The 22411-nt window shown below is 29.0% G+C and overlaps 1 protein-coding gene across 1 annotated transcript in view; it reads left to right on the top strand.

Moving 5' to 3' along the window:
• LOC112681797 overlaps nt 1–22411 on the top strand; it is a 170916-nt gene that overhangs the window by 81812 nt on the left and 66693 nt on the right. Inside the window, exons 50-58 of the mRNA XM_025552115.1 lie at nt 2909–2956; nt 9184–9246; nt 14212–14259; nt 14589–14645; nt 14878–14925; nt 16178–16237; nt 16621–16665; nt 16839–16895; nt 18699–18743. Of these exons, the coding sequence (XP_025407900.1) occupies nt 2909–2956; nt 9184–9246; nt 14212–14259; nt 14589–14645; nt 14878–14925; nt 16178–16237; nt 16621–16665; nt 16839–16895; nt 18699–18743 (471 nt within the window). The remainder of the gene's footprint in view (nt 1–2908; nt 2957–9183; nt 9247–14211; nt 14260–14588; nt 14646–14877; nt 14926–16177; nt 16238–16620; nt 16666–16838; nt 16896–18698; nt 18744–22411) is intronic.

The following is a 22411-nucleotide window of genomic DNA, read 5'->3' as shown; positions in this document are numbered from 1 at the left end:
CAAAATAGAAACTGGAAGAGCTGAACAAATTAGAAAAAATCGAAAAAACATATCTCCAATAATTCAAACAGTAATTTTATGTGGTAGACAAAATATTCCGCTCAGAGGACATCGAGATTCCGAGAAACTTATTGTTGAACAAGAAAATGTCAAGTTAATCCAAAACCAGGGAAATTTTAGAGAAATATTATGATATGAAGCCCAAGGAGATGACCATTTGAAATCATTTTTGAAAGCTGAAGGAAAAATAAAATATACAAGTGCAACACTTCAAAATGAAATTATTGAATCCTGCAATAAAATTATTTAAAAAAAAATTGTAACAAACATAAATTCCCAAAGATGTTTTACAATACTTATTGATGAAACGGCCGACATTAGTGGAATCGAACAAGTATCTTTATGTGCAAGCTACTTAGATGTTGAAAATATGATTATCAAGGAAGAATTTCTTCAGTTTGTGCCTACGACAGATACTACTGGAAAAGGTTTAGCCGATATTATTATACAAAATTTACATTCGTTTGGTATAGAAACGAAGTACCTAAGAGGGCAGGGTTACGATGGATGTGCATCTATGGTTGGTCAATTTAAAGGAGTTCAAGCCATTATTCACCAAAGCTACCCACTTGCGACGTATGTTCGTTGTGCTGCTCATGTTTTAAACCTTGTTGTTTCTTATTCATGTTCTATACAAGAAATACGAAATTGTTTAGGAACAATATCTAAAGTTTGAGATTTTTTCATATACCCGAAGCGGAAAGATGTGTTGAAAAATGAAACCAAAGAAAGTCAAGAATGTATTATAAGAAAAATATTAAAAATATTATGTGCAACTATATGGGTTGAACGTTTTTATGCTGTCAATGATTTTCTTGAGCTTTTCGATTACGTAATTGAATCGTTATTTATAATTTCGAAGTGGAATGACACTGAAACATCATCACAAACAAGCAATTTACGAACATCAATACTGAAAGGAGATTTTATTATTTGCTTACTTATTGTGAATAAAGTATTTAGTTATGGACTACCTCTTTCAAAACAACTTCAAAGAATAAATATTGATCTAGCCGAAGCTATGGATCTTGCGGAAGATGCAATAAAAAAACTTCAATCTATAAGATCATATGCCGAGTCTGAATTTCATACAATTTTTGAAAATGCATTGATCTTAGCAAATAAACTAGATATAAATATTTCCATACCACGTATTACAGGAAGACAAACGAAAAGAGTAAATATAGAAACAAATTCGCCAGAATCATATTTTCGAATTGCTTTTTTTATTCTTTACTTAGATACATTTATAGATCAACTAAATTCAAGGTTTGTGAGTCAAAAAATGTTATTATTGGTCTTAGAGTCATTAATTTCAACAGACGAAAATGAAGCTCACTTCTTACGCCTGGCACAAAAGTACATGGTTGACTTAAATGAATGTGAAGAATCTGTGTTATTGGCTGAGTTCAAGTTATGGCAAAGACGTTTAGAAAATATTAGATCATCAAATATACCAAGAAATGCCATGGAAGCAATATTTTTATACAATAGACAAGTTTATCCAAGTGTATTTAAACTGCTACAGATTTTTGCAACTTTACCAGTATCAATTGCATCTAGTGAGATGTCGTTTTCAAACTTGAAAAGAATAAAGACATACTTGCAAAATACAATGTCACAAGTAAATCAACATTGGTTAATTTATTCTTTTATTATAATTATGAGTTTTGAAGTTTTTTTTTTTTTTTTTTAAAAAAAATATAGGGGCAGTTAAATGGTGTAGCTATGCTAGCTATCCACAGAGAAGTTGGAATTGATGTCAATGAAGTGATCGACGAACTAAGTTTAAAGAAGAGGCGCTTAGATTTTTTACTATAGGTCTATAGATTTAATTTAGTTTAAAAACTGTTAATATTTCAAGGTAATTTTTTTAATAAATATTAGTAATCTGCAGTATTAAGTAATAACCTACAACTTGTCTATTATACCACTTCCACGTGTTTCAATTGTAAGACTTCTGTCAATTCCTAACATAAAAAATATGTTAAAAAATAGGTTCTATGTATTTCTACAACAGTTAATAATTCTAAAACTGTTATTTATGAGGTTTAATAATAGTTGGACACCCACCGATAAATCACCTAAAATACGCCACTGGGAGTTAGTGTTGGTCATGCAGAAACACAAAATTTCACTTCAAAACCCCGAATGGTTACCTATCCAGAAGTTAGCGACGATGGGCAGTGTTTAACCGCATCACTATTACGGCTAACCACTGTGCATACAAGTTAATTTTTTTTTATTACACAAATAAATAAATGCTTAGTCTGGAATATTATTATATTTGTAATGTACGACCGGTTTCCAATTAAAAATGCATCATTGGATACATCAAAGTTAATAAAATAAAGGAGTGTGTTGGTGAGTTGATTCTCGAGACTTCATTTATATATTAAATCATTCCCGGGTCATTTGAGGAACCTATCAGTTTACGAGCCATGGGGGCGAATGCCCCCTTCGCCCCCCCCCCAAATATGCCCTTGATGGAGACTTAAAAATATTAAGTACCCAAAATACTATTTAAATTAATTCAGTTTTAGAAGAACTTTTATTTTTATTTTTTTTCACTGTTTAATCGATAGCAGAGGAGATAAAAACATTTTTGAATTTTTAATCCGAAATTAGTCATAATAAACAAATCATAATAGTCCAGGCAATGCATTTATTTATTTATTTCTCCATAGTTATTATTTATTTATATATACTAATTATGTAATAATTTAAAAATATTTAGTAATCATTGATATTTTAATCGCCTATTTCACGTTTCTATTCAATTAATTTATCATAATCATATCCACCAATATTAATAGAATATTTGATAAATATCATGAAATTCTTATAGGTATTAACGATATTTTATCAGAGAACGACTACGAAGAAAAAAAAAAAAATACATACACTGTTTGATTTTTCTAAATCTTAAAGTATAATATAATATATTATAAATATTATTTTCCCAAGCGGTGATTCGATTAGTTTAAAAGACAGACTATTGTTGATATTATCTGTCAAAAATCTTTTGGATAAAAAATAGTTTCGTCACCCAACGTATTCGGACTAGAGCTCTCTATTTCACGTGTAGTTTAACTAATGAATAAACGTGAAATTAAAATTCACGTATGTATTTGTGTGAAATAAATTCACGTGAATTTTTGAATTTACTTACATGTAAATTTGTGAATTTAATTTCACATGAATTTGTTAATTTTGTTAAAAAATCACGTGTTTATTATTACATTTGAAATTTTATTATTATTGGTTAGTAGTACGAATTTCGTACTGTTTGTTGAAATATCCACAACGTGTCTGTCGTGTGCGTAGTATTTAAATTAATCCTAAACGTCTCGTTATTTTATAATAATACTGTTTATGAAACATTTATTTTTAGCAGGGCTTGAAATCGATTTCAAATATCGATAAGAATCGTTAAAAATATTTTAGAAAATCAAAATCAATATCAAATTCGTTAATAGTTGGTAATGATTTTTAAAATTTATATTAAATTTGAAAAATGTTATAATTGATATTTTATACCAAAATCAAAATCATTTTAATAATTAAAACGATTTTAAATCAAATAATTTAAAATACAACAGCTGATAGATCTATTTATATTGTAAATTCGTAGACGTTGCCATATTTGGTAATAATATTGATTATATATAATAATAAATAAGTAGTATCTATTTCGTTTCCTTAGAATATTTACGTTAAGGAATGAGCGTTCGATGAGCGATTGTTGTTTTTATACACTTTTTATACACACGATTTATTCCGTATAATAATATATATATATATTAGGGTGGCCCTTATTTATGAACTTTCAAATTTTTAATTTCTCACCCTTCCAATTTTTTCATTACCAAATGAAAGTTATGTGGGCGAAAATTTGGTGATGATTAATAATCCCCTTCAGGTGCCGCAAGAGGGTTGAATATTTACCAAATAGGGTGGTTTTAGGGTTATTCTGATTTAATTCATTATATTATATCAGGTATTCTCTAAATAAAACGTCCAGACAAAATTTCTCGTAAATCTATTATTTTCTGTGAAAATTAGAATAAAATAAAAATGATTACCTTTTTCTGAAAAAAAAATCGAAATTTTCTATATATTTTCTATATGATTGCTTTTACGATTACACACTTACAAATCTTCAAAGATGAAGTTAAATAAAATTGTTTAAGACTAATGTACTATTATATAATAGTATATAATATATAATATAATTTACAATTATATTAGTGTAAAAACCGTCCGCGCGCCCGCTCGAAGGTTAATTATATCTTATTTATATTTGTATATTTCTTATCGAGCTTTTCTTATTCAGTTATTACACACTGTCACATCGTGCATTATTATCTGTTTATATACTGTTCATCATTCAATGTTCATAAATCGCAATACCGTATAGCATTTATGCTTTACATTATTTTATTTACGAATAATATTTTGAAAAAAGTGCATAGTTCTAAAAATTAATATTGAATATTTATTATAAAATGGCTTCATCGTCATCACATGTTGTTCTACGTACGCATGATGAAGTATATTTAGTTGGAAATGTGAACAACCAAATCGTTGGCAGTAAGCTACCATTTATCAAACAAGTTTTGAGTGTGCTATTTTATAATTTGAGACATGTAAAATTGAATTTGCGGGAAAGTGCAAGATTGGTATTTAAAGAATTAGTACTATTTTGGCAAAAAGCGAGAATACCAGTTCGAGATGAACAGCATTGTATTTTAAAATTGGAAAAATTATATCAAAACTTACGAGAGTTACAAAAATCGGCTAAAAGAGCATCAGAAAAAAATACTAAAAATGTCAATGAGTTCAAAGAAAAATTAAATAACTTATTTGATGTATCTCATTCAAATGCATTAAATATGATGAAAATTGAAGAAGATAAACAATTTTTACTAATGCAAAGAGAAAAGGGAAGACTGGGATGCATGTTGGGAACTGATAGAAATTTGGCAAAAAAAGAAAACAGGGCCTTTGTCAATTTACATAAAACCGAACAACGCCGAAAAAGAGCGAAAATAGAAATTGAACAATTAGGTAAGTAATTTTGATAAATTTACAATTTAAATAATATATTATAAACTACTATTTAGTATTTTTTTATTAATTAAAAGTATATTTAAATTTAATTTGTTTAGTTCACACTGTACAAATAGATTTCAATACTGATGGCAGTTCAACTGAAGAAGAGCTTGATATAAAAGAAGAAGACTTAACATCAAGTCCACCAAGTCCATCATGTAGTAAGAAACAGAGAGGATCAAGAGATCTTATGACTCCTAAACTACTCGCTGCATTAGATAAATGTAAGTTGAGTGATCGCGATGCTGTTCACATAATAATATCAACTGCTGACGCCCTAGGTAATGATGTTTCTAAATTAATAATAAATCGATCAACAATTCAACATGATCGAATAAGGTTTCGAGAAAATAAAACGATTGAACTTAAAAAAAATTTAATTTGCTAGAAAAAGAGTCTCTTGTCTTACATTGGGATGGAAAACTTCTACCAGATATTACATATGGAAAATCAAAAGTAGATAGGTTACCTGTAATTGTTTCGTTTGAGGGAATAACTCAATTACTTGGTGTGCCAAAGCTCAAAAGTGGTACTGGAGAACAACAAGCAAATGCAATATTTGATATTATAAATGATTGGGGTGTAACAAATAAAGTACAAGCTTTATGTTGTGACACGGCGGCATCAAACACAGGTCGGTTAAATGGTACTTGTATTATATTGGAACAACTGATAGGACGAAATCTTTTATATTTACCTTGTAGGCGACATATATTCGAATTACTGCTAAGAAGTGTTTTTGAAGTTAAATTAAAAATAAATACTACTGGTCCTGATGTTCCTATTTTTAAAAAATTCCAACAAGCCTGGCCCGAAATTGAATTAAAAAAGTATGAAATTGGAATAAATGATGCAGTTGTAAAATCTACAGTTGAAACAAATAAATCTGAAATTATAGACTTTTGTTTACAAAATTTAAAAAAAAAACAATGTAGAGATGATTACAAAGAACTTCTAGAGTTGACTGTTATTTTTCTAGGTGAAAACCTACCAAACGGTATATTTTTTCACTATCCTGGTGCTTTTCACCATGCCAGGTGGATGTCAAAGGCAATTTATTCATTCAAAATATATATGTTTCGAAAACAATTAAAACTTAATGTTCGAGAAGAAAATGCATTTCGAGATATATGTATTTTTCTAGTTACGATATACGTAGAAGCATGGTTTAGATGCCCTGCTGCAATTGAAGCACCTTATAATGACTTCATATTTTTAAAAAAATTAATCGAATACCCAGATAAAGCTATTTCTGAAACAGCTACACATAAATTTTGTGGACACTTATGGTATCTTACGCCGGAAAGTATAGCCTTATCTTTTTTTGATTTTCGGGTGCCAACCGAAATTAAAATTAAAATGATCGAAGCACTTAAATCAACGCAGAACAATGATGAAACAATTAAAAAAATTGTTTTGAGTAAAGAGGGTATAAAAACATTTATAAAAAAAGAATTACATGAATTTGTATCACCAGAAACAGTCAACTTTTTTTCAAGATTCAAAATTTCAGCCGACTTCATAAATTTCCATCCGGATAGTTGGAAAGAAAGAGAAGACTATAAAAAAGGAATTTATATTTTAACAGAGTTATCAGTCATAAATGATGTTGCAGAAAGAGGCGTTAAGTTAATTCAGGAATACAATAGTATACTGACAAAAGACGAAAATCAAAAACAATTTCTACTACAAGTTGTAAATGATTATACAACAAATTACCCTGACTGTAAAAAAAATACATTAATTCGATCATAATTAATAGATATATTATATATATAATTTATTTGAATGTAACGTATCTAATTTTCACATTGTATTACTCCATTGAACCACTACCTATTTATTTTTAATGACATCAATATTTAATATGTACTTGTGTAGATAAACGATTTTTTTTTTAAATTACGTTTTTACAGAAAATAATAAATTTATTAGAAATGTTGTCTGAACGTTTTTTATAAAGAATACCTGAGTCTACAATTTAGATTCTATACAATTTTATGCTAAATGAAATATATAATTAATTAAATCAGAATAACACTAAATCTACCCTATTTGATGAATATTCAACCCCCTTGCGGCACCTGAAAGGGGTTATTAATCATCACCAAATTTAATCCGCATAACTTTTGCATGGTAATGAAAAAATTGGGTGGGTGAGAAATCAAAAATATTTAACTTTCTTTGCCCCCCTACTATATAAGGGCCACCCTAATATATATATATATATATATTCCGTATAATATACTATATATAGATATTTTGTAGTGTTTTATTATGGATAAGATATTATTTTTAAGATTATTTTAATACTCCATTGGTTGTCACCCGTGAGTTATACTTTTAACCAATAATATACAATCAAATAATCTAAAATAGTTTTATTTTGTACTTCTGCAGTTTTGCAAGGCGTCATCATATTTGTCCCACTTATAATTTAAAACATTGTTCTCATATTTAGTTAAAGTATGTCTGAGTCTATGAATAAAAAACTTTATTCTACATTTTAATCATTTTCTTATATCCCTAGTTTACTTCATTTTAGCTTCACTTTCATATTATGTTTTTTCATTTTTGAGAAACTTTAATAATAATAGTTTGTATAATATGTTTTATAACTTAGGTAATAAAAAAATGAATTTAAATATATACTACCTACATCAGTTGCTTTTCGCTACAGCCTACAACACTATTACACTGATGATGTACTAAAATTATTATAAGTCATGCATAACATTCTGTTGTGAACCCGAAATCGAAGAAAATAAATTCCGATTTCTGAAATTAAAATTGAAAAAAAATGAATATCGATATTCGAAATCAAAAATGAAATTGCAAAAAATAAATATCAATATTTGAAACCAAAATCGAAAATAAAAAAATAAAAACAATAATCAAAATTGAAATTAAAATCGAAATTTTTTATTTTGATTTCAAGCCCTGATTTTTATAATAATAGCTATAAGTATTTTTAGTTTTTAATTTTTGGTTTTTGTTTTAAGCACACGTGAAGTAAATATCCTTGATTTAGTAGTCAATTACATGAGAATTAAATTCACGGTTTTTAAATTTAACTATACATAAACAAAAAATACGTGAATTTTAATTTACGTTTAAATTCGAGAGCTCTAATGCGGAAGTGCAAAAAATATACTTGTAAAATATAATTGTATCAATGATGTATTCAACTTCAAAATGTCCAATATCTTAACGCATAAGTTATAAATTACACTATATTTTACCCAAATAATAGATTGCAATTATACATGATGTATATGTTAATCATTTGTATACACAAAAAGACTTAACTTGAGTAAAAACACCGGAATATCGTATGTAACAAAATATTCAGTATTTTATTGACCTTTTCAAATTTATGTCTCACCATACATTTTATACGGCATCTAAATCTTTAAAGATATAATTTCTTCAATATATTATATGGTGTGATAATAATATCAAAAATAGATCTTAAACTCATCGTGTATAATACATATTCAAATTTTAAATTTTAAATCACTGGAAAAAAATATTAGAAAGATTACATATACCTATTTATAAAAAAAAAAGTAATGAAGTAGTTATAAGAAATACAATTTATAGAAATAAAAATGAATATTGGATTATTCCAGTGTTTGCTAGTTTTTATACTAATGTGGCCCATAAATATCTTTTGTGTTTGACAACACTCAAAAAAAACACTAATATGCTTTTAAATAAGAATACTATTAATTACTCATATTTTATTATAAGAAATTGCATCGTATATTTTAACGCAACGCTGAAAAAATGAATTTTAATATAAATACATATTTTTATAACTAAAATATTATTCTTGTCCTTAATTTGTCAATAACAACGACCCATCATACATTTTTCAACCCAATGTTAAGTCACAACCTTTAGGTTGGGAAACGCTGGATTATACTGATCATAAAATAGTTTATTCTTAATAAATTATTTAAATGTTCAAATTAAATAACTAAAGTTATGCTTTTATGTTTTTAGATTATTTTTCATCAATCTATGAAAAAGAATACGATCATTATGTCCAAAGAATAAAAAATTTAGGTACTTATTTACTTTTAAATGTATTGCTTTTAAGGTTTTTTTTTATTTTTATTAAATATTAAACCATGAATTATGTTTTAAAATTTTAACAAGATTTTAGTTTTTTTTACAAAAAGATTATTTAAATATTATTTTTTTTAGAACAGTAGAACAATGAATAAGACCATGGATCAGTATTTTATTGTTTACCTATACATATAAAATATTATTATTGCCAAAACTAATAGGTCTCAATTGTATTTCAAAAAGTTTTGCGTGTTTTGAATTAAAAATACATAGTTTAATATAATAATAACTTTTCAGCTCATCTAAAATACTTACAAGTTATAAAATGTAACAATCATTAATCAAAAAATAAATTGTAAATATACAATTGAGATCAGAGCCGTTTTTAGGGCCTAGGGCAAATTAATACAGTTTGGAGTTAATGATGATACCTAGGTATTGGACTGATGTATTCGAGTTTATGTTGTGGCTGTTTATCTAAAGTTGTTTTACGTCATTAGTGATTTTGTTACCAAAGAGGATTGCGAAAGATTTAAATGGATTCAGTGATATTCTCCATTCGTAAAGCCATTTAGAAGTAATATTTAGATGCTGTTGGAGAAGATTTGCAGGATGATGTTTGCCCATGCTTGAACAGAAAAACATCGTATCGTCTACAAAGATATTTGTTTTTAGTTTAGGAGAAGACGGCATTTTGTTGATGTAGAGTGCGAAAAGTAGCAGCGAGAGACAGGATCCTTGGCGGACATCAGTTGAAATGTGCTGTGAAGCAGAGTATGTGTTTTCTGATTAGACGAAGAAGTTTCTATTGTTTAAAAAGGAATGGATGATGTTGATCATGTGAGTGGGGATGTTTGGCATGATGATTATCACAAGGAGTCCTTGGTGCCATTCCTTGTCGAACGCTTTCTCGAAGTCGAGAAAAACGGCTGTAATGTGCATTTTCCTGTTTATGTAAATGAATAAAGAGTCAATGAGGTTTGTAATTTGGAGACAGGTAGAATGCCCTTATCCGAAGGAAAGTTATTCGGGTCTGATGATTGGGTTTATTGATTTTTGAGGAATATTAGACGTAGCATTTCGAAAAGTGTTGATATTGAATTTAGTAGAGAAATCGGTCAATGATTGGTTGGAATTCTGCGGTCTTTTCCAAACTTAGGAATTATAATCACGTATGCTAGTTTCCATGATATAGGAAAGTGAGCTAAACAGAGACAGAAATTTAATATTTTGGTCAAATAGAGAATTACTCTGTTTGATGTGTTTTTGAGTGCTGTGTTTGAAATTTGGTCAGGACCGGGTTAGCACTTGTTTTTTGGCAGATTTTTAATGGTTTTTTGCACTTCGAATGGAAAGATTGACTTTATATTGTGAGGATGGGGAGTGTATAAGATAGAAATGATTCGATTTACCTGCGAATCAGTGGTATTTGAACATAAGGGCAGGAGAACTAATTTTCCAACCCTGTGGCAAGGAACTCCGCTTTATCCAATGGTTCGTATACTGTATTAGATGAACCAAGTAATGGTTGGTCGCTGAATTTCCAGTGCAATATTTCGCGATTGATCTTGAAAAGTTTGAAGTCGTTTGGTTTAAGGTTCGAGATCAAACTTTGCCGGTAGTTGAGTCAATATTTTAAAGTTTAGAGCGAATAATTTCTGACTGTTTTTCATCTGTTTCTTGTAGTCAGGATTTCAAATGTTTTTCCAGCCTGCGGGGACAGCTTTTTATAGAAATATCATTAAGTATGTGAGAGGGCAGATCACGAAATTCATACGTAGAAATAATAACTGAGGTAGATTGAAGTGCTTGATGAAATTTGGATGCTATATTAAATGCTTCATTATTTGGAGAAGCTTTGGTGGAATCTATGGATTTTGATCAGTGACCGATTTATGAAGAAGGAATTATAGTTTATCCCAGTTTGTTAATGTTTTAATGTAGGTGGGTCTATGGATTATGGTCGGAGGATAGTTGATTTAAATTCTTTAAAGTGCAGAAAAGGTTTGATGAGCGTATGATCACTATATCAAGTTATCGGGCCCGTGATGATGAATATCGGGAAAGTGGGCTGGTGAGTCCGGAGGGGCTACGTTATATGCGTGTTGTTCCTATGTAAAGTTAAATAGTTCTTCCTGTAGTGTTTAGTGTGTTGCTGTGCCAAATAGGGTTTTCGGTAAGCAACTGTATTTTTGATTAATGGAGTGAATAATTTAGTGATTTGATGTAGAATATTGCGTTTGATGAGTATGGCTGATTCACCGCAGTGGGAGTATCCAGTGGAGGGCCAGCCATTTCTATATGTGCACACATTTAGAATATTGAATTTCGATTTTGAGTTAAGATGAGTTTCATTGAATAGGATGATATCGATTTTTTGTTGAATTATCAGTTGGGTGATTTCTTGAAGTTTATGACTAAGGCCTTAGCAATTCCAATGTATGATTCGGAGAGCGTTAGAAATTTTGGATAATTGTTAATATGACTGAAAGTACCATGTTGATGGTGATTATTGTGTAAGCTGATTCAGAAATGTTTAGGATAGTTTCGGTCAGTATATTTAACATTTCAGGTTTCAGAGAGTTGGATTTAGGTTCTTGATAGCATCAGTGAAAAAAATAATTTGGGGTAGGAGTTATAGTATTTTTTGAAGTGACTCCTTATGAGAAATGTAGTTTGGGCATTTTCGGTAGTTTTCCGTATGTTCACTACCGCAGTTACAATACTTGGGAGATTGTACAACAATTTTTTGGGAGTCTTTTGTTGGGTGATTACAGCGAATTTAACACAATGGGTGACGTAACCACAGTGAGCCAGGGAGTGGCAGAATTTTTGGCATGAAAAATATTGGGAAGGGTCTTGAGTGTTGTATAGTTCAACTTTGATCATGATGTAGAAGAGAGATTATAAATTGAAAATGTCTTTCCTAATGTTGCTGGATGGAAGGGTGATCATATACGAGTACATAGGTAGACGTCTACCTTCTTTGATAAATTGTTTAATATGATTTATTGTGTAGCCTTGAGATTCAAGTTCAGTCTTGACAGCGACCTCGGTGATGTTGCTTGGTATGTCGTGAAGGAAAACTTTTAGTATTCTATTTGTTGGTAGAGAAAATTTGTGAAACGAGGATTGTCTATTGAAAAGGTAGTTTTGAATAAATCTGAATGACTCAATGGATTTTTTTTGTAATTTAATAGAGTTTTTGGCCAATTTAGTTGTTAAGTCTTCAGGAAAGGTATAATTGAGGTATTTTGCAACTTTTTGCCATTATTGAATCTCCAGGATGATCGGAGGAATTCGAGTTTTTTGACTAGAAGGAGGAATAATGTTAGTTAAGGGAAAATTTGAAATAGACGAAGGGGTTAATGAAGTGTTTGATGAGGAAATAAACGATAATTTACTAAATAATAATAATTAAATGGATATTGATACTTCAACGGAAGGCGTCGGTAAAAGATGAGAGGAGCGTTAACGACCTTGAGTGGAAGTTCTTTTGCTTTTTTTAGGAATGGGTTCAGGTGATTTTGTAGCGAACTTTTTTTGTTTGCTTGAGATTCTTTTGGTCATGGCAACCAGGGGAACTTAGATCTACTATGTGACGATGTGATCTATGCAGATGACATACTACCTAGTAAACAGTAGTTACTGAATCGCAGATAAAAGTTGGACGTGAGCCGCCGTGTGTCATGACGATGTCAGAGCGCGGCTTGACGATGATGGGGGCAAAAGACGAACGGTAAATTCAGCAATTGCGACGGACGAGTTATCGAACGTACGGTATATGATGAACTGTAGTGATTGTTATTGTTGATGAACGAAAAATTGACCCGTACTTATACTAATTTTGAAATCAGTATCATGTTCTGATTAGTAATTTCTCCACTTGATGTTTGCTATGCATTGGCAGTTTCGTAACGTCAATTTACGCTTGCCGACGTCTCGTTGTTTCATAGTGTAGAATATTATGGTCCTATTATAGACCGTTTTATGAATGTGTGGTTTTACCGTCACACCCAAATAGAAGAAAAATAAGGGAAGAGAAGAAGATATTTTATAAACAGCCTTAAAATAAAAAATCTGATGTAAATTTGGATAAAATTATGTCATTCTTCACATTCCGACCAAACCTTTATAAATTATATAAATATAGCTAATTAATTTTTTTTTTTAATTAGAAAATTTAACCCATCTAATAGTGCTTAAAAAATTATTTTAATAAATTATATTTAATAAAATGTATTAATGTTTCACAAATAAAAATAGTTTAAAAATAGTATTTTTATATCAATCATCTCTAAAGGGTTATGCCAAGTATTTATAATGAATTTAAACTTAAAGGGGGACCCCCTTTAAATTTTACTAGACTGGAGTGGGTCTGAGGAAAAATAGTCCCGTTGCCACCCCCCCTCTCCTACGACGGTCTTGATTGAAATTCTAAATGCCATATTATTGTAGATGATACTTAATCTTTCGTATTTTATTTTATTTTATTTACCAAAAATATACTTATTTTACAAAAATATTTATGAAACAATTATAATAGTGTAGAGGTGCCAAAATTAATATTATATTTAACTTGGCTAAAACATTACCATTAGTTCTTAAGGCCGATCTGAAACAAATTAAATTATAATACGAGTATATGGTCTTTCAAGATTACAACCTCATTAAATAGAGAAGATTATCTACCTGTTAGAACCGAACTTACATCAGTGAATTAATCATAATTTGGTTCTAATTATTAGTTATACAACTTGGACATTGAAAGATGGATGGGTAAAAGAAAGCGCATGAATTAAAAAATACGAGCGACTGAAATACACAAAATTCAAATGTACTCGTATCTAAATACAAACCATTATTTAATCGATCATCTATTTTTTAACTAGATGTACAATAAAATTAAAATATTTTTATCTTACAGTAAAGTTATATACGTACTTTTCATTGTTTTAGTGCATAGAGCAATGTTGAGTCGTGATTTTCAAAATTTTCAAAGCATTGGTAAATCATTTTAACTACTAGATAATGTAAAATAATAAAAGTCTTTCAAATCGCAATATCCTTAATGTGAAAATTGTACTTTGATCAGAATCATAGAACCTGATTTTTTACTTAAATTGAAGAATTTCGATTTTAATATATCATATGCAATTATTGAACATCGAACATAACAAGTTATCGTAATTTAATCGTATTTACACATGAGTCATTTTTTAAAATAAAAAAAAAAATTTTAATGACCATTTAATTCTTATATACTGTCAGATGGACTATGTACAATATAAAAACATAAAAATGTATATTGGTTGATTATTATTATTAATGTTTAGAATTTCCAAGAGTATTCAAACAGTACGATGAATTTCAGATGAATGTGTTGGAAAAAGGTATCTATGTATTTATAGTACAGTATATTTTCAGCATGTAAAGCAAGTGCCTCAATAGCATAGATATTACCGAATGATCATTACTTAAAACAACATTTTTGGTTTTGAATATTAGATGGTTTCTTTATTTTCATCATTATCATAATAAAAACTAATCAGCTCAGTTTTAGTTACTATTTTTATTCTTTTACAATTCATGAAATTAATCTAACAGTTTATATCATTTTACCAGGTGCTACTAAAGTAATGAATGAAGAAACTTATATTTTACTTACAAATGGTATGTTAACATAATATGTATCTTCGATTTTAGTGGAAAATACCAAAAACTAAAATAGCAATTGCGTATATAACAGAATTTATTTAAATATAATGTAATGTGCATGTTTTTTTTATAATAATTATTGTCTAGACAAGTAATCTGTAACAATCGATGTTTATTTTGCTTAATTATTTCAATAGACTACCTACAAATAAATATTCTATATGGTACGGTACTTTTTCATTATATTTAAAACTCTCATTTGATTTGAAATTGAATAAGGTATTTATTCTTTTATATGGACGAAGAGAGAACAGGCATGGTACCAAGGGAAGTCAAAGGGGCTATACCCCCTTCAGAAAACAGTTGATCCCCATTGCCAGCCCTCCCAGTGAAAAATATGTGATATAATAAAGTCATAAAACATTATTTTTAAAAGAACTACATCAAAAAATTTTTGAAATATACTTTTTAAAAATTTGTAATATATGTAAATAATTTAGTATCTTCAAAAATCTGTATTCTAAATTTTTAGATAGATCCTGAACTGAATATATTTATTTTAATTGTTTACTTATGGTTTATTACCATTTGTCCATTTTCATCGAATTGTGGCTCTATACCTATCATAAAATAATAATAGCTGTATTATGTGATATGATACGAAAATATTTATATTATATTTAAATAACATCAGTATTTGTTGAAAAAACCTTAGCCCATGTAAAATAATATTTACCCCAATCTCCCCCTCCCCTGAAAAAAATTTCTAGTGCCGTGCCTGAGAGAGAAAGAACAATAATTTATAGAATACAGTATTATAGTAAAGTGCTTTTAGACTTACCGATATCTTTAAATATGATGTAAAATATTGGGAGAAGATTGAAGAAAAATAATATAAAATTATATTGATTTTAATTGAACCGTAGTAATAAAATTATCACTGAGAGTATAATGAATGGACTTGTATTAAGTCATGGTTGTATTAAAGATTTAGACAAGAAATTATTACATGCATTGCAGTTTAAATTACGTTAGATCAAAAAGATGAAATTATTTTCTGCCAGGAAAGAAATTTAATTTCAAGTCTAAGAATCTGTCTCAATATTTTGTTCTGATTTTGATGGAATAATTTTCACTGGACGTTTTTTTAATTGAATCAAACAGTGCCTTAGTATCTCTACATGGATTGATTCTTTGTAGTCTCTGTTTAATACTAATCACATTTTATTGTTATAATTAATATCCAACGTAATTATACTATTTACAGCTTTCTTTCCACCAATATACGAAGACTCCGAAAATTATCATAAAAGAATGACAATTCTAAGTAAACACTTTATTAAACTTATAAATTCAAAACAGTACAGTTTTAATGTAAATGTGGGTGAATATGATAATCTTTCGAGATGATTATAGCTGATTTATTAGTTATATTTTTAATATTTTGGGTCCAATAGTATACTTACATTTAAGAATATTACCCTTTTTTGGGTACCAAAAATAATAATAATATAAAATATGAATGTAGTGGTCAAGTGGTGACATTACATTTTTTACCTGACACCTATTTTATTTTTTTAAAATAGCTGTCAGATCAATCATGTATCAATATTATTGATGTTTATTATACATTTATGGACTAGGTACATGATTTTAATTAAAACTGTTTTAATTTTCATTTTACAACCATTCAAATACCAATTATTTTAGAGAATCATGTCATGTCGAATGAAGAGTTTCAAGAATTTACCATTAGTAAGTTTTTATATAATCTAAACATTATATTCATTTATCATAATAACCTTAAATATGCGATTTTTAACTACAGTTATTTAAAATAATCCATTATGTATTACATGATTTTCTTAGTAATTGTATCCTTTTGATATATTGCAATTTGTTAACTCGATTCTTCATAATTTTTACAGATTTTCCATTAATATCAAAATCTTACTATGCGTATAAGTCATGTTTGCAACGCGCAGGTAAAATTAAAAAATATTGATCATAAATATTATACTGCGTAGGTTGTCCAATAAATAAGGTGCATAAATCATTTAATAATAAAAAATAAATTTATTCCTTTAAAACTTTTACACGACTAATAAGATACATTTTACTTTTTTTTCTATATAGCCACCATTCAAATTGATAAATTTTTTCCAACGATGGAGTAACTTGAAAATGTCATCTCGGAAATACGCAGTACATTTCCATAGAAGTACTCGGTAACTGCATTTATGAGCTCATCTTCATTTTTAAAATTAATTCCTCAAAAATTTTTTTTTTAATGAACCGAACAAAAAAAAAAATCTAATGGCACCAGATAAAAACTATATAACGGATGGTACAATATTTCCCACTTGTATTTTTCCAACTTATCTTTGGTTTTTGCTGTTGAATAGGGTTGCATTGTCATGCAGCAGTTTCATATTTCCTGTGCGTAAAAGCCCTCTTATCTTGAAGTCAATTTTTCTTTCAATTTTTCGAACGTTTCAATGTATCGGTCAGCATTTATTGTTTCATTTTTTGATGAAAAATTCACTATGATATTAAAAATTTGATGATACGTCACGAAAGCAGTTACCGGATACATCGATGGAAAATGTACTACGTATTTTCGAGATGGCATTTTTAAGTTACTAAATCATTGGGGAATATACATTAATTTGAGTGGTGACTGTAGACAAATAGTAAAATGTATTTTATTTATCTTGTAAAAGTTTAAAAGTAATAAATACATTTTTCATTATTTAGTATATTTTTGTACCTTATTTATTGGAAAGCATACGTAATATATTATTACTAAAATGATAATGATGCATATTTTTTAATATTTTTTTTTTTTTATTCAGCTAGTATTTATAAAATACTTTATATAATAATTTATATGAATGTTATTTTATTTCACTTAACGCTAATACTAAGGTGGCAATTTATGAAAATGGTTTTATAATATATTTTAATATATAAAATTTTGCCTAATGAGTAGTATTGAAAACGATATATATGTATGTATGTATATGTGTGTCTGTAACACTAAATTATTATTTTATATAAAAATAAATATAAATAAAACAAATAAATAAAAATAAATAAATATCCCATGGAATACGAGAAATATGATAAATATCAAATACGGTCATATGGATTTTCTGAGAATAATTCGTGTTATAAATTAGAATAACCAAAGGAATATAAAATCATTTGAAATGGTAGAAAACTTATCAAAAGATATATTAAGAGTTTTTTGTATAGGCGTAAGTAGATAAAATATCTGAAGTATATAACTTTAACCTCGTATGTTCCATTTGGTACAGAAGTTAAGGAGTATAGTAAAATGATAGGGTAATAGCAGAAGATAACGAAAAACGTCTTAGCGTCTTTATAAAATTATATTTGATCGCTCATCGTAAACATTCAAGAGTGTCGAATTTATATCGTGAGTATTTTCCTTTACCTTTTCACCTACTAGTTTTTTTCGGATACATTTTCTTCTATCAATATTGTATAAAATATGGAATATATTTTAATATGACAATATTAATATTTGTTAAAGAAAATCATTTACTGATAGTCTAACACATTTTAATATCTAGATAATATGTAAATACATATTATAAACTCAAGTGGTATACGAGTATAAGCTCTTATCAGTAGGAATTGATAGATTTATTATTTATCTATTATTTAACTTAATTTAATTACATAACATAGTGCACAATATTTTTATGTCCACATAAATATTTTAATAAAGTTTAATTTTTGTTAAATTATTTTATTTACAGATCGTCCGCAAAAAGCACGGATCGGAGTAATATCGTTCAATGATGGTTTGTACATTTTGTAAATTTGTAAACCATTTGTAAATATTAATGTTTTCAATGTTTAAATAAAGTAAAACTACAGGGTTGATTTCACTATAAATAAAGCAATCTATAACCAGAAATGAATAAGCTATTATGAATTTCAAGAATGCAGATTGATTTTAATATGAAATAAATGGAGGTTTTAGTTCAGGAAATGTATTTGGATTCATTGAACCAAACGTTGTGATATTCCAAACGTGACAAGCACAAATATTTAATACAAAAAAATGACCTATTTATTAAAAATTACATATAAAACCATAGGTGAACCAAACATTTATACACTACAATTTATATGACAATGGACTTATGAACAATTCATAATATTATAATTGAGTGATCTAGGTCATTAGTAAATATATGTATATGTTGCAGTGAAAGACGAAAATTAGTGAATGAGTGTCATTTACCAAAATAATTCGATTTTGTAGGTAAATTTTATAAAAAACCCATTTTAAACTCAAATTTACATCAATCATCGGTCATTTACGTCATTTACAAAAACTGGTGGTAAATTATGACAAATTTCAAATAATACATCGGTTATTTTACTATAAGTACTATTTAAAAATAATTTATTATTAGTGGGTGTTTCATTTTTTATTTTAGGTACGTAATTGAATGAAAAGTTAGGTTAATTGAAATTAATAAAATAGGAGTATATTATGAATTATTTTTTTATATAGACAATGACATTTTGATCTGCATAACATTTCCGCTGAATTGCAAGCACATTTTTTAGTTCTACAACCGGTTTAACAGTTGCATCGATTGAAGCCTTGATAAGCGGTTATTCCTTGTCCTGCGCAAATTTATTTTCTTATCCTTAATCTTTTTATGGTTTCATCTAGTGTTCGAAGTAGGGGGGATATGGAGGGATGGTATCCCTCTAATTTTTTGTATTCACAGTTTTTATCTCTATACTTGTTTTGTCTAAAATAACACATTCCTCCTAATACTTGTATTTTAAAATGATATACTTATTATCATTTTTATATTTATATATAAGACATTTTTTTTTCGGTGAAAAAAGGATAATTACTAACAAGTTTTTACGTGTACGAATAGAACAGGGTGATTTAGCATCGATTGACCAAAGCATGGGCAGTGGCGTACCTAGGCCTTTCTTACCGTTGGGAGGGGGGGGAATAATATTTTCACCCAATCTTAAAATATAAAATTTCTTAAAAAAGTAACATCATGCTACAACAATTTTATTATTACATTGAGCTCTTTTATATTTCTAAAATATAACATTTTAATATATAAAATTAAAATTCATATAAATAAAATATAATGCATGTTATGTATTTATAACACTAAGTCCAACTTCCAGTTTTTCATACAAGAAAATCTTTTAATAATATCGTTCACTGGTATACTTATATTCTGGTAAATATGCTACAGTGCATAAGCATTCCTGGGCCATTTTTGAGCGTAGCAATGTTTTAAGCCTACAGCACAAACATAAAGCGAATAGTATATATATATATATATATATATATATAATTAAAAATCAATAGGTAGGTATTTACAAGTAAAACTATGTAGGTCATTAATTGTATCTTATTTTAATAAAAATATCTATAGTATTATATTCTGTAAATATTGGACTATTTTTAAGAAATTTTTTTAAAACTAAAGTACGAAGTAAAATAGCAGAAAGCATTAAATTACTTTTTAAAAAGAATGTTGGGTCCTACAAATATTTTAAAAACTTATCTAACCATGTTATAAAGCATTATAATAGAATAAAAATATTAAACAAAAAAATAGATAATAGCAGATAAATTGTTACCGTCATAGTGTAGAAAAGGATCGTTTAGCGGATGCTACACTAATAGGCAAGCAAGCAATTATACTAAGCAATTTTTTGATATTAGGAAAAATTATTACACAGCAATTTTCAATACATTTAATGGCATCACAGTCAATACATTCACCTAAAAATATAAGAGAAAAAATAGTTGTACTTTTATTCATTATTCAATTTTAAAAACTCCGCTGGACTGTTATATTCTCCCAAGCCTTTCCAACCGTTGTAGTGGTTGGTACGGTTACACTACTATTTCCGTATAATGATTGCTTGGCGTATTCAATCACCAACCCAATCCTTTTGACCACACTATGTTTGATTAGCTAGTAATGTGAACCCGTGTCTACGAGTAGACTCGTCACTGCACCTAGTATGGCGCCATTCTTCAAGTATTGGTGTGGGTTGTCGACTGAAATTCCAGTCGTTGTCACATTTTTTTTCTACATTGCTCCCTTTTGAACAGTCTCTTTTCATATGACCTTTACCATTGCAGCCATAACACGCTATCTTCTCTCGACGCTGAACTCAATCACGTCTGACATGGTCAGTCTTGTGACAAAACCAGCACTCAAGCTGTTCACTACTTGGTGATCCTGTATTAGTTGTAGGAACCCTAGTCTCCCGTCGGTGCTGTGCTACGTACGTACAACGATGCTTGGTTCACAGTCATCGTCCCATTTTTTTTTGACCTTATAGAACTGTAGTTGAACTTTTTACCTTTTTGTCGACTGGTTCATCCTTTAAGCTAGTTCCACTACGTAGAGCATTCAGCCTCTCTCGCTCTAGGAGGTCCCCGAGTAACTCGTATTCATCTTCGTGTTTTTACCCAACGTGAAAATGGCCAGCTCTCGTAAATACACACCTTGTAATACGTGGGCCTTGATTTCATCAAAGGGCAGCTTCAATTCCCGACACATCCTTATTTTCTCGTGAAAGAAGTCAAAAGTTTGTTCGTTTTTCAGTTAGATGCACTTCAGCATTTGGTTCCACCTGTCTGTGGTGTGCAGTTCTCTCACAAATGTTGACTTAAATTTCTTTGAAGAATCGTCCCAGATACATTTTGTAACAGCAATCAGCGTATTGAACACGTTATTTACTATCAGTTACCATGCACAACAATAACAACTCCACTAACCAACTACCGAGTACCACGGTACTGGTCACCAGTCAACGACACATAACCTCACTTTACGAACGTTTCTACGACAGTAGCGTTAACACCAAAACGTCCCAACCCACGTGGATGATCAACCGGCGAAAGTAATTCTTGTCTCCACGATCACTCGCTGTCCAAAATCCGTAACGGTAACGCTGGTGCGCGCTCGCACAACTCGTCGTGATTTGACTCCGAACCTTTTCGGTGAGATCAATATATCATAGCACTATACAATGGCGGCGTGAACTTGCGAATACGTTACTTCCGTTCGATCTAACACAACGTCTATACGCACTCGTGAATTGAACGACATTTCGAATACCACTTCGGATGTTATAAAATATAAATAAACCTATTAAAAAAACTTTACAACAGTATAATAAATTAATCGTATAATAACATTACTAGTACTAACCATTCACATTTAACCAACATTTAACTTTAAACAAGGCAATGTCACGTGCACACTGAGAACAACCTCACCGTGCACTACTACATCACACGTCTCGACTCTAATGACAATCTCTCTAGCTATTACTCACAGTAAGACTCCTCTAGACTCCTCACAGTGTGCAGTGTCGCTACCCTTAGCCTCACATTGACATAATAATTTTGATAACACAACTGTTAATGTTATTAAATAATAAAAAACATCCTTTA

The sequence above is a fragment of the Sipha flava genome, unplaced genomic scaffold (assembly GCF_003268045.1).
Source record: "Sipha flava isolate LNK unplaced genomic scaffold, YSA_version1 197_pilon_pilon, whole genome shotgun sequence".
In the NCBI taxonomy this organism is placed as follows: Eukaryota; Metazoa; Arthropoda; class Insecta; order Hemiptera; family Aphididae; genus Sipha; species Sipha flava.
This window is presented reverse-complemented; position numbering and strand designations above follow the sequence as displayed.